This window comes from Stegostoma tigrinum, chromosome 29, assembly GCF_030684315.1.
Source record: "Stegostoma tigrinum isolate sSteTig4 chromosome 29, sSteTig4.hap1, whole genome shotgun sequence".
NCBI classification, from domain to species: domain Eukaryota; kingdom Metazoa; phylum Chordata; class Chondrichthyes; order Orectolobiformes; family Stegostomatidae; genus Stegostoma; species Stegostoma tigrinum.
In genome coordinates, this window is record NC_081382.1 from 31,659,631 (window position 1) to 31,673,029 (window position 13,399).

The 13,399-nt window shown below is 41.3% G+C and overlaps 1 protein-coding gene across 2 annotated transcripts in view; it reads right to left on the minus strand.

Annotated features, from left to right (window-relative positions):
• Positions 1-13,399, minus strand: part of c5 (complement component 5) — a 123,232-nt gene that overhangs the window by 83,435 nt on the left and 26,398 nt on the right. For both annotated transcript variants that reach the window (XM_059638287.1, XM_059638286.1), the window contains exons 10-12: positions 9,368-9,483; positions 2,559-2,756; positions 837-1,034 (exon numbers count right to left, since the gene is read on the minus strand). In XM_059638287.1, coding sequence (XP_059494270.1) covers positions 837-1,034; positions 2,559-2,756; positions 9,368-9,483 — 512 coding nt within the window. The remainder of the gene's footprint in view (positions 1-836; positions 1,035-2,558; positions 2,757-9,367; positions 9,484-13,399) is intronic.

Genomic DNA, 13,399 nt, shown 5'->3' on the forward strand with positions numbered 1-13,399 from the left:
CAAGGGGCGGTGTGGACTTGTTGGGCCGAAGGGCCTGTTTCCACACTGTAGGGAATCTAATCTAGCCTAATTTAATCTTCCCATTCTGGGTGTTCTTGATGAGGTCTATGAATCCAGAACATCTGATAGTTTTAATTTTGTCATCCAAAATTCAAATATTGTTTGGTGAACTAATTTGGAATGTACTTGTCAGTTTCAGGTTATAATTTAGACTCATTGAGCATTTTATATTGTCTTGCACTTGTACTTTGGAATGTGACACCTTGAGTATGGAATCTGTGCATACTAATATAATTTAAAATATATATTGAATAGAAATCCTTTGACATTGTTAATAAATTAAATTATGCATTGCTTCATAAGATAAGGGTTTTACCGCATGTAATTCCGATTGCATTGTTCCGTTGTTAATCGAGTTATGTCTCTTTTAAGGAAAGAAATTCCAAGTTTTTTGATCCAAGATAAGTTCAAATCACATATTTTAACTGTTTCTTAGTGGCAGAACTGCATATCATAATGTGCTTCAGATCAAAGTCATCTAATTCTTGTTCACTATGCAAGGTAGAAATCAGAGACCTGGCTTTGATCGTGAGAAGGTTAATAGAAAGCATATGAAAGCCGTGGCTCTAGTATTTTTTATTCTGGCCCAAAATGCAGTATCAGAATAAGACTAACATCAGAGGTGTGATGGACAGGACATGTCTATAGTCATAAATGCTTTAGAATACTTTTTTATGTCTATAAACAACATCAAGTTTTCTAAGACATACTAAACAAGAGCTTTTCAAAGAAATAACTATTAGACATTATTACCAAAACTAATAAACTATTTTTACCTGATAGTGGAAATGTTTTATTTTATTCAAGTAGGGACTACTTGCGACGAGATTAACATTTAGATAATTCCCAACACGGAATTTTTGGAAACCTCCTGCCCAAGTAATATACAGGTAACTTTTAGAGACTGACTGATAAGCTTTCGCTGTGTATGACTTGGAAACTGGAAGCTCATCATCAAGAGTAGTTATTTTGATCTAAAGAAAAAGATGCAACAGATTACATATAAACATGATTTAGGAAAGTCTTTACCAAATTAAAATTAACCATCAACTCAGCACTGATAACAAAATTAGAATCTTGCATGAATTTCTATCCAGAAGCAACTTCCTGTAAAGTAGTAGCAAATTTATGCATCAGAAACATTCAGTAGAACACTTTGGATGACAGAATAGGCATAATGAAGACAACATAAATCTAAACACCTGATGGAAACCGGTCAGACAGACTCTTAAAAATGTTTTAAATTTCTCACCTCTCCTTGAACCACCAGAATGCTTAAACAATTGGATTGTCACCCGTCCAAAACTAATAAAGTCCATCTTTAATTATGTACTTCAATCACAAGGACATCATTGAGAGAACATTTTAGTTCAGTGCGAAGGTGAGAAGTCATCACAGAAAAAGAATAGAAACAGAAGAGGTCAACAAAGACAAGTTCTTTTTCTTTCCTTAGAAGCGGCAGGAAAGGAAGATAGGTTCTCAAGAACGATTGCCTCTCCTACTCTAGATTTCTCTTTCCTTGAGCACAGGATCCTGGAGGTCCCTCCAGAAATCTGACAACATCCCCCTTGACTTGACTGAGTACTACTCTGCTTAGTCTTTCAGACATGGCTATCTGGTTAAAGCACACGCAACGTGTTTGCTGCGTAAGCTGCTGACACATATTGCAAGTGTGACATTGACATAGCATGACGCTGTAAAGCAAGATGTCTGCCCTTTTGATGGTGACTGTCTTGCTTTGTTTCTGCCCCAATGAGAAAGGCAAGATTGATGACCCTGCAAGTTCTGAATGATGTGCACTCCAATGTGTAGCTTTGAAGTGAATAAATGTGTTCTAAATGAGTTGGAGATATGCATGATTATGTGATGAGACTGTTGTGTCTCCAATGCCAACATTCATGGGCAGGAGTCTGCAGTGGACACTACCAAGGAGCATGCCCTGAGGTATTGGGAATTACTGGCTAAGACAGAGATCTGGAAGCACAAGAGGTAAGCTGCAGCTGCCATGTATTTCTCTAGTTTCATCTCAAAAATTATCACCATCTAGTTTCTCTCCACTGGGAGTATAGCAAACTGCATATAAATGAGGCAAGAACACATAATAAGATGTTAATGCGTGCAACCGAGTCTCTTACTCTCACTAGTGAAATTCTTGGCTCACCTTTGAAACCTTAGGTGCAAAATCGGACTCTCTTTCTCAACCTCAAGAATCTAAATTTCCCAGTTACACCATATTTTCACAATGGATGTGCCATTGTTCACATTGGTCAGGGATTGGGAAAACTCTCTCAATGATATCCTTGTGGTTGAAATTACATACTTAAAGATGGGCCTATCAGTTTTGGGGAGGTGACTCTCCAACTGTTTAAAGTATGTAGTAGCATCATGCTGGCCATAGTTTGTAAAAATACTTAGGTGAAATTAATATTGAAAATTGTAAATTAACTATATATATATTTATACATCTATCACAGTCTGTTGCAAACTGAGTCACCAACCTTAAATTCTAACTCTTGAATATCAGCTGGAGCATTGACAATGAACGATACTGTTCCATCCTCTCTTCTGGTCTGCTTTCCTTGATTCAAATCTTCTGTAATCAGTTCCCTCCTTTCACCACCTTCGAAAACAGCTTCTGTAAAAATTGTAACAGTGGTATCGCCTACTGGCTGTCCCAAAGTGTCCTTCACTTGGGCCTGTTGAAGAAGTTGAGAGATGAAATTTGAGATTATCATTGATATGTTAATCTCCAAAATTAATGATGACAATGGAGGGTGATTGAATACTTCTGAAAGATTTTTCAAAAAAAACTTGTTCCTGGGATGTGTATATCGCTGACTAGAGCAATAATTATTGCCCATCCTTAGAATAGAACAAATGACATTAATAAAGTTCAGATTATCAGCCTTGGATTCATTGTACATTAATGGAACATACTAAGTAAGACCAGGACAGTCACATTGAAAATTATACCTAATTATGAAGCTATGTGTGAACACTAATACTATATGAAATAACATTTTTGGTGTGATAGGACAGTGCACAAATCAATGACCGACTTTCGTGGTAATTCAATGATATTGCCTACTGGTAAATATCAACTTGAGTTTAACTGGGGGTGTCACATGTTGATAGGAGGGAAAACTAAGTGACCCAGAATGCACAATTCTAACCACCAGAATTTCTTTTATGATTTGTAACTGGGTGACACTTAGCACTTGGTAATGAAAAATGTATCAAATGATTCATCTCAGTGCCTTCAGACATACATTGTAATGAAAGCTGCGTGGAGCTGGAGGAGCACAGTAGGCCAGACAGCATCAGAGTAGGAAAGCTGATGTTTCGGGTCGGGGTCTTCTTCAGGATTCTGACCTGAAACGTCAGCTTTCCTGCTTCTCTGATGCTGCCTGACCTGCTCCACAGCTCCACACTGTATTATCTCAGAATCCAGCATCAGACTTCTTACTATCTCATAATGAATGCTGTGACTGGTTTGCAATGCAAAGTGACGCCAACAGCATAGTTTTAATTTCTACCACTGAAGCTTTTCCTGGGAGATCGTCCAGTGAAGTTATATGGGTGGAACTTAAAAATAAGAAAGGGATGATCACCGTGAGGGGACTGTATTATAGGTCCACCAATAATCAGCTGGAAATTGAGAAAAAATATGTAAGGAGATTTCAGATATCTGTAAGAAAATGAGGGTTGTAATGGGAGGGCATTTTAATTTCCAAACATAGACTGAGACCGTCACTGTGTTAAGGGCTTGGATGGAGAGGAAATTTGTTAAATGTACACAAGAAAACTTGCTTATTCAGTATGCAGATGCACCTAATAGAGAAGCAGCAATACTTAACCATCTGTTGGGAGATAAGGTAGGGCAAGTGACCAAGGCGTCGGTGAGGGATCATAATTCTATTAGATTTAAAACAGTTATGGAAAAGGGTAGAACTGATCAAAAAGTTAAAGTTCTAAATTGGAGTAAGACCAATTTTGACGATATCAGACAGAAACTTTCAAAGTTTGATTCAGGCTATTCACAGATGATGGAGCTGTGGGAAAGTGAGAGGCCTTTAAGAATGAGACAATGAAAGTTCAAAGACAGTATGTTCCCATCGGTGTGAATGGCAAGGCTGGTAGTGTCCAGAATGCTGGATAACTAGAGAAATTGAGGCTCTGGCTATCTATGTGTGGAACCACAGGAGGTGGGTGAGATACTAAGCAAATATTTTGTGTGGGTATTCACTATGAAGAAGGACATGGAAGTTATGGAACTTGGGGAAATAAATAGTAATGTCTTGAAAAGAATTCATGTTACAGACAAGGAAGTGCTAGAAGTCTTAAAATACATAAAGGTGGATAAATCCATGGTACCTAATCAGGTGTTTCGCAGAACTTTGTAGGAAGCTAGTGAAGCGATTGCCAGGCCTCTTGCTGAGCTATTTGTATTATTGATAGCCACAGGTAATTGTGCCAGAAGACTGGAGGCTGGCTCATGTGGTGCCATTGTTAAAGAAAGGCTGTAAAGAAAAGCCAGGGAACTAAAGGCAAGTGATCCAGACATTAGTGATGAGTAGTTTCTTGGAGGGGATTCTGAAGGACAGGATTTACAAGCATTTGGAAAGGTGAGGGAGATTGTAGGTGGTCAGCATGGCATTGTGCATGGGGAATCATGTCTCACTAACTTTATTGAATTTGTGAAGAGACAAAGAAAGTTGAAGAAGGCAGAGTGGTAGATGTTGTCTATATGGACTTCAGCAAAGAGTTCGACAAGGTTCCATATGGTAGACTGGTTAGTAATGTGAGATCACATGGGCAGCTAGCCAAATGGCTACACCGTTGGCTTGAAGATAAGAGACAGAGGGTAGTAGAAGTTATCTTTCAGACTGGAGGCCGGTGACCAGTGGTGTGCTATAAGGATTGGTGCTGTCCGCTGCTTTTCATCACTTATCTAAATGATTTGAATGTGAATATAGTAGGTTTAGTTAGTAAGTTTGCAGATGACACCAAAATAGTAGTGTAGTAGGCAGTGAAGAAAATGGTCTCAGAGCACAATGGGACCTTGATTGGCTGGGCCAATGGGCTGAGCAGTGGCAGATGGAGTTTAATTTAGATAAATTAAGGGTTGCATATTGGTAAGGCAAACCAGGGCAGGACTTATACAGTCAATGGTATGGCCCTGGGGAGTGCTGCCGAACAAAAACACCTATGAATGAAAGTACATAATTCCTTGAAAGTGGAGTCAAGGTAGATAGGGTAGAGAAAAGGGCATTTGACACACTTGCCTTCATTGGTCAGAACATTGAGTGGAGGAATTGAGGTGTCATGTTGCAGCTGTACAGGAAATTGATGACGCCACTTTGGAATATCAGGTACAATTCTGATTGCCGCTCTACAGGAAGGATGTTATTAAACTTGAGAGGGTGCAGAAAAGATTTACAGGGATTTTTCCAGGACTGGAGGGTATTGGAAATTATATGGAGAAGCTGGATAGGCTGAAGCTTTTTTCCCCGGAGTGTCAGAGACTGAGGTGTGATTTTATGAAGGTTTATAAAATCATGAGGGGCATGAATAGGGTAAATAGCCAAGGTCTCTTCCCTAGGGTGGGGGAGTCCAAACCTAGAAGATATAGATTTGAGGTGACAGCAGAATGATTTAAAAAGGACCTGAAGGGTAACTTTTTCATGCAGAGGTTGGTGCATATATGAAACGAGCTCCTTGAGGAAGTAACGGAGTTGGGTCAATTACAACATTTAAAAGGCATCTGGATGGGTATATGAATATGAAGAGTTTAGAGGGATATGGCCCAAATGCTGGCAGATGGGACTAGGTCAGATTGGGATGTCTGGTTAGCACAGATGAGTTGGACTGAAGGATCTGTTTCCATGCCGTATGACTCTAAGACTCCTTGGCAGAAGTTACCATCAAGATCCCACCTTCCAAATCTCACCCCTCACCTGAGGTGCACTGACCCTCAGGTTAAACTTACCGCTAGTCATCTCTCTCCAATGACAGAGAAACCTCTGGTCATCTGGACTATGGTGACTTTACTTTGACACTTTATATTCACTGTAAAATTATATAATTTAGCTTCATCTCATCACCAGTCTATTCCATTTACTTGAAGTACTTTTCTTACTGTCTGAGATTTTATTCCTATCTTGCTCACCTTCTCTTGGCTGCTAGGATTATGGTTATTGAAAACCAGCCATTAATGATCTGTTAACTTCATCAATACAAATAAATATAAAATACAAAAAATATTATACATATATATGGAAATATAAAGCATTTGATTATTCTGAATCTGGTAATGAGGCAGGCTTAATGAATGATCTCGGAATAATAGATGTCATTGGGAACAGTGGCCATACATTTAATATTCAACTTCAGAGTGCAAAACTAAAGGCAGAACCAACTGTGCTAAACTGAATTAAAGGTAATCAATTAGAGCTGAGTTGTCTGGAATGGATGGAGGAAAGGGGTTAGCAGCAAAGGAATCATAGTATATACTTCAGAAAATAGTTGGTGATTCACAGAAGATTTATCCCAATGAGAAAGGAGTCTAGGGATGGAGTTAAACCAACAATGGTTAAAGAAAGAAGATAAGGATAGAATCCATTTGAAAGAAAAGGCATATAATATGGCAAAATGTATGGTGAACCAAAGGGTTGGAAAAGTTTTAAAAACCACCAAAGATGACCAAATAACAAAGACGGACATAATAAATTAGGAGGGAAAACTAGCAAGTAATATAAAAATGGACAGTAAGAGCATCTTTAAATATATTGAAAGGAAAACAAATGCCAAAGAGAATATAGGCCTTTAAGAGAATGAGGTGGGGGAAATAATAATGGGCAACCAGAAAATGTCAGACGAGTTGAATAAATATTTTGCATTAAAAGGTAACAGCAACGTCACAAAGGCCTGATAGGTTGCTCTCTCATTAGAGACGGATAACTGATGGCTGTTGAACCTAAGAGGAGAACTTGAGAGGGAGAGTCCTTCATGATAACCTCAGCAATTGTGGAAATTGAACTCATGCTGTTGATATCACGCTATAGTGCAAACCACCTATCCAGCCAACTGAGCTAACTGACCTTTGTTAACTGTCATGGTGAAAATATTAATAGCATTCCAAACATACAAAATAATAAAATGACCCAACAGAGGATGAAATAAATATAACTGTCATTAAAGAAAAAAATGGAGTAAGGAAACTAATGGTTTTAAAGGACTCAGAGGGAGAAGGGACATGTAGTGATTGTAATGAGGTCACTCAAGTGGACCTCATAGAATATGAGTTCCCTGATTGGGGTTGTTAATCTGGTCTATTCAGGGAGCCCTGGCTGATAGATAAAAACAGGAGTATCAGACATCCCAGTCACTCTGACAGCTGGCTCTGAGGGAGTTGGAACAGTGGAGTCAAGGATGTTCCACGTGTAAATAAAGGTAGATGTGGTGATGGGATAATGGCCTCTGTGGAGTTATTTCAGCATCCTTATTCAAAAGGAGAGGGAGACAGAAAGCAGATAACTACAGACCCATTTGCTTAACATGTGTCATTGCAAAAATGCCACAGTCTATATAAAGGACGTAACAGCAGAATATTTAAAAATATATAACCTAATCAATGAGTCAGCATGAGTTTTTGAAGGGGAAATCATACCTGGCAATTGTTTTAAAGTTTTTTTGAGGAGGTAATAAGATAAAGGGGAACCAGAGATAATATACCTAGATTACAAAAAGCTTTTGAAAAGGTTTTGCAATAAGTCTTCTTAACAAAATGAGAACCTATGATATTGGGTGTGGTATATTTGTGTTGATGGTTTGATAACTAATTGAGGATAGAGTTGTGAATAAAGGAGACATTCTCAGGATGGCAACTGGTAACCAATGAAGTGTCACAGGGATGAGTGCTGGGACCACAATTACTTAAAATGTATTAATTAACTGGAGGATGTGAATGTACTATTGCCAGGTTAGTAGATGAAACAACAATAGGGATATGACATGTTGTGAGGATGACACAATGGGGCTGCAGAGGGATTTAGGCAGGTTAAGTGAGTGGGCAAAAACTTGGCAGATGGGATATAATGTGATATATAACATAACGTCATTTTGACAGGAAGAATAAAAGAGCTGGATATTAATTAAATTATGATAAAACTGCAGAAAGTTGCAATGTAGAGGGATTTGGGGTTCTTGCACATGAATTACATAAAGCTAGCATTTAAATTGAGTGGTTAATAAGGAAGGCAAATGGAATGGTGGAATAAACTCAGTGGGCCAAATGGCCTACTTAAATTCCTACATCTTATAGTCTTTACAGAATATATCAAATACAAACTGCAAAATCTTCAAGTGGAGCAGAGGTTCAGATACCTTGGCAAGACTAAGGGAGAAGTCCTACACAAAGTCGTTATTCCAGTTTTTCCCAGGAACAGTAACAAAGTCAACAAGTTTCAAAAATTTAACTTGTTTCGTCAACTATTTCTGAAGGTGACTGAGAAAGCTGAATCAAAACAAATTGGAACGAAAACAAAACGACTTGGAATGACAAACTTTTGCCATGTTGTCAATCACCTTATTACAGTCCAGATTATTCTCCTCTCAAACAAGAAAGGCCTGTTTCTATGCTTTATGACCCTATGGCTCTCAAATACTTCTTCAGGCACGATAAGGAAATTGTAAAGTGTTCATTTCGGACATGCATTGAATTCAGACAGTAGAAAACGGAAGGAACTTATCACAGATCCTAGCTTTATAATGAAGCTCATGGATGCTGTGTGCATGATCTCCTGCACAAACATAAATTCCTTTAAGTAGGTAGTGTAGTGTCATTAGCATCTAGGCCTGCCTGTTCAATTTTATGCTCTTTGCATAATTTTATTATGCAAAGCATAATACCAAGAGTGGTCTTATGGTATGCACTATGTGAAGTAACTTGCTTCCAGAAATTGCTTAAAAAGGCTTCATTATAATAACAGTCAACAAAAGTGCAAAAGTTTACTAAAGCATTAAAGATTTTTATTCTAATTAAAACAGGAACTAAGCAATGATTCACAACTATGTATAAAATAGTATTTAAAACTTTGTAGATCCAGAATGAGAGCGATTGGATTCTTCCAGTTCCTGGTCTGGATAAGCTCATTTGAGGTTGATTTTACCAAATGAATTGGTTTTGATATTAGTTGATAAATATTTTATACATATGAATGTTGAAACACAAAATCTACCGTCAAATAAGGTTAATTCATGGTAGAGAAACTGTTCATTCATGGTAGAGAAACTGTTAAGTACTTACTGTGATGTAGTATGGAAGTTTTGGTTTAATAAAGAGTGGAGTTGCTACCAAGTTAATTGTATATGGTGACACTGTAAACATAACTCTGGTGTAGTCAGCATCTTCAGATGTTAAAGCTGACATTAAATACAAAAGAAAGAAAAGTATTATTACTTCTGACTTGCACAATCTTTTTTCCAAATATCTTACAACTTTAATTTCCTAAAGTTCACTGCACACTGCAAATCCAACCTGCTAGAAACTTTGCTTCTGATTTCAGAATAATTAATCTTGAACTAAAACAGAAGTTACTGGTAAAGCTCAGATAATAAAATGTGAGGCTGGATGAACACAGCAGGCCCAGCAGCATCTCAGGAGCACAAAAGCTGACGTTTTGGGCCTAGACCCTTCATCAGAGAGGGGGATGGGGTGAGGGTTCTGGAATAAATAGGGAGAGAGGGGGAGGCAGACCGAAGATGGAGAGAAAAGAAGATAGGTGGAGAGGAGAGTATAGTTGGGGAGGTAGGGAGGGGATAGGGAAGACGGGCAGGTCAAGGAGGTGGGATGAGGTTAGTAGGTAGGAGATGGAGGTGCAGCTTGGGGCGGGAGGAAGGGATGGGTGAGAGGAAGAACAGGTTAGGGAGGCAGAGACAGGTTGGACTGGTTTTGGGATGCAGTGGGGGGAGGGGACGAACTGGGCTGGTTTTGGGATGCGGTGGGGGAAGGGGAGATTTTGAAGCTGGTGAAGTCCACATTGATACCATTGGGCTGCAGGGTTCCCAAGCAGAATATGAGTTGCTGTTCCTGCAACCTTCGGGTGGCATCATTGTGGCACTGCAGGAGGCCCATGATGGACATGTCATCTAAAGAATGGGAGGGGGAGTGGAAATGGTTTGCGACTGGGAGGTGCAGTTGTTTATTGCGAACCGAGCGGAGGTGTTCTGCAAAGCGGACCCCAAGCCTCCGCTTGGTTTCCCCAGTGTAGAGGAAGCCACAACCGGGCACAATGGATACAGTATACCACATTGGCAATTGTGCAGGTGAACCTCTGCTTAATGTGGAAAGTCATCTTGGGGCCTGGGATAGGGGTGAGGGAGGAGGTATGGGGGCAAGTGTTGCATTTCCTGCGGTTGCAGGGGAAGGTGCCGGGTGTGGTGGGGTTGGAGGGCAGTGTGGAGCGAACAAGGGAGTCGCGGAGAGAGTGGTCTCTCCGGAAAGCAGACAAGGGTGGGGATGGAAAAATGTCTTAGGTGGTGGGGTCGGATTGTAGATGGCGGAAGTGTCGGAGGATGTTGCGTTGTATCCAGAGGTTGGTGGGGTGGTGTGTGAGAACGAGGGGGGATCCTCTTTGGGCGGTCGTGGGGGGGGGGGGGCACGGGCTGTGAGGGATGTGTTGCGGGAAATGCGGGAGATGCGGTCAAGGGCATCCTCGACTACCTTGGGGGGAAAGTTGCGGTCCTTAAAGAACTTGGACATCTGGGATGTGCGGGAGTGGAATGCCTCATCGTGGGAGCAGATGCGGCGGAGGCGGACGAATTGGGAATAGGGGATGGAATTTTTGCAGGAGGGTGGGTGGGAGGAGGTGTATTCTAGGTAGCTGTGGGAGTCGGTGGGCTTGAAATGGACATCAGTTACAAGCTGGTTGTCTGAGATGGAGGCTGAGAGATCCAGGAAGGTGAGGGATGTGCTGGAGATGGCCCAGGTGAACTGAAGGTTGGAGTGGAAGGTGTTGGTGAAGTGGATGAACTGTTCGAGCTCCTCTGGGGAGCAAGAGGCAGCGCCGATACAGTCATCAATGTAACGGAGGAAGAGGTGGGGTTTGGGGCCTGTGTAGGTGTGGAAGAGGGACTGTTCCACGTAACCTACAAAGAGGCAGGCATAGCTGTGGCCCATGCGGGTGCCCATGGCCACCCCCTTTGTCTGTAGGAAGTGGGAGAAATCGAAAGAGAAGTTGTTGAGGGTGAGAACGAGTTCGGCTTGGCAGATGAGGGTGTCGGTGGTGGGGGACTGGTTGGGCCTGCGGGACAGGAAGAAGCGTAGGGCCTTGAGGCCATCTGCATGCGGAATACAGGTGTATAGGGACTGGACGTCCATGGTGAAAATGAGGTGTTGGGGGCCAGGGAATTGGAAGTTTTGAAGGAGGTGGAGGGCGTGGGTGGTGTCACGGACGTAGGTAGGGTGTTCCTGTAAGTTACTGGTAAAGCTCAGCAGGTCTGGCAGCTACCGTGAAGAAAAAATCAGAGTTAATGTTTCGGGTCTGGTGACCCTTCCTCAGACTGATGGTAACCGAGAAAATGTTGGTTTATATGCAGAAAATAGGGAGGGGAATGGGATGGGGAGTAAACGATAAGGTAGAACCCGGAGAGAGAGAGGACCAGTTGGATAGACAAAACATGATAATGATCTCACTAGGAGGGTGAATAGTTGTTAATGGGAGACCATTAGTGACAATAGGTAGGGTGTAATGTGATAACAAGGCCTGGTGTGTGAGGTAGGAGACGAGGACTTGGGATGGTTAAGCCCTAAATTTATTGAACTCGATACTGATTCCAGAGAACGGCGCAGTCCCCAAGCAAAAGACGAGGTATTGTTCTTCCAGCCTGCGTTGAGTTTTGCTGGAACACTGCAGCAAGTCAGAGACAGAGGGTGGCCAAGTAGTAAGGTGATGTGTAAAGTGGCAGACAACAGGTAGCTTGGTCTTTTTTGGGAGCAGAACATAGATGTTCTGCAACACGGTCATCCAGTCTATGCTTTGTTTCCCCTGTGCAGAGGAGACCACATTGTGAGCAGTGAATGCAGTAGGCTAGACTCTGGGAAGTGCAGGTGAAGTGTTGCTTCACCTGAAAGTTAGGTTTGGGCGCTTGGATAATGGGGGAGGGAGGAGGTAAATGGGCAGGTGTTGCGCCTTCGCCGGTTACAAGGGTAAGTGCCACCTTCAACATTTGAAGATGCTGCATCTTGAACTATGTGTCTTGTTCTCCCAGTTTGTAATGAATTGGTACCTCAATGATTGGTGTGATCCACAAGAGGTAGATTTCTTGCAAGTTAATTATCTCCTCAATTCTGTCAGAACTTTTGTGACGAGTTCATAATTTGCTCAGAATAGACTGTCAAAGTTGAGCTGGTATATTCTTGTGGCTGGTCCTGTTTCTTGACTTTTTAGATCCCTGATATGATCCACTTCAGGATCTTGGACTGGGAGCCTAGTAGTCAGGGTTTGGTAGCTTTCTTGGCAGCTCTAATTTGTAGCTTTTCAAGCTGCACCACTTACTTTAACAGGAGAACCACAGGCATGTTGCTTTCTCTCTCACTATGCACTAATTCACTTGCTCTGGTCTACCATCAGCAGAGTACTGTGCTCAATCTGGGTCAGGAGTCACCACACAAATGCAGTAGATAAACATCTCCAGGAAATCATATGGATTATTTCTGGGCTTTGAAACCAACACAGCTCATGGCTATCTGCACTAGCACACAATAAGCCTCCTGATGTCTGCTGGCAAAACATCTTCCACAAAGAAGTGACCACTAGCAAAGCACTCCTAACGTAGAAACAGAGAAAACAGGAGCAATTGTAGTCTATTTGGCCCGTTGAGCCTGCTCTGATATTGAATGTGATCATGTTTTATAATCTAATCCAGTACCCAAATCCTGCTTTCTCTTCATACCCTCTGAACTCCTTAGCCCTAAGAACAATATCTAACTGCTCATTGAAAACATTTAATATTTTAGCTTAAACTGTTTTTTGTGGTAGAAATTCCACCAGTCTCTGGGCAAAGGAATTTCACCTCATCTCCACCCTAACTGGCCTACCCCATGTCCTCAGACACTGTCCTGTGGATCTAGACTCACCGGCGGGTGAGGAAAACCTTCTTGTATTTATCCTGCCCAGTCCTGTTATAGTTGTATAGGTTTCTATAACAGCCCCCTCATTCTTCTAAACTCCAGGGAATATAATCCTAACTTATCTTTTCTCTCTTCATACATCAGTCATGATATTCCAGGAAATCAGTCTAGTAAACCTTTCTGGCATTTCCTCCCTAACTAGAACAT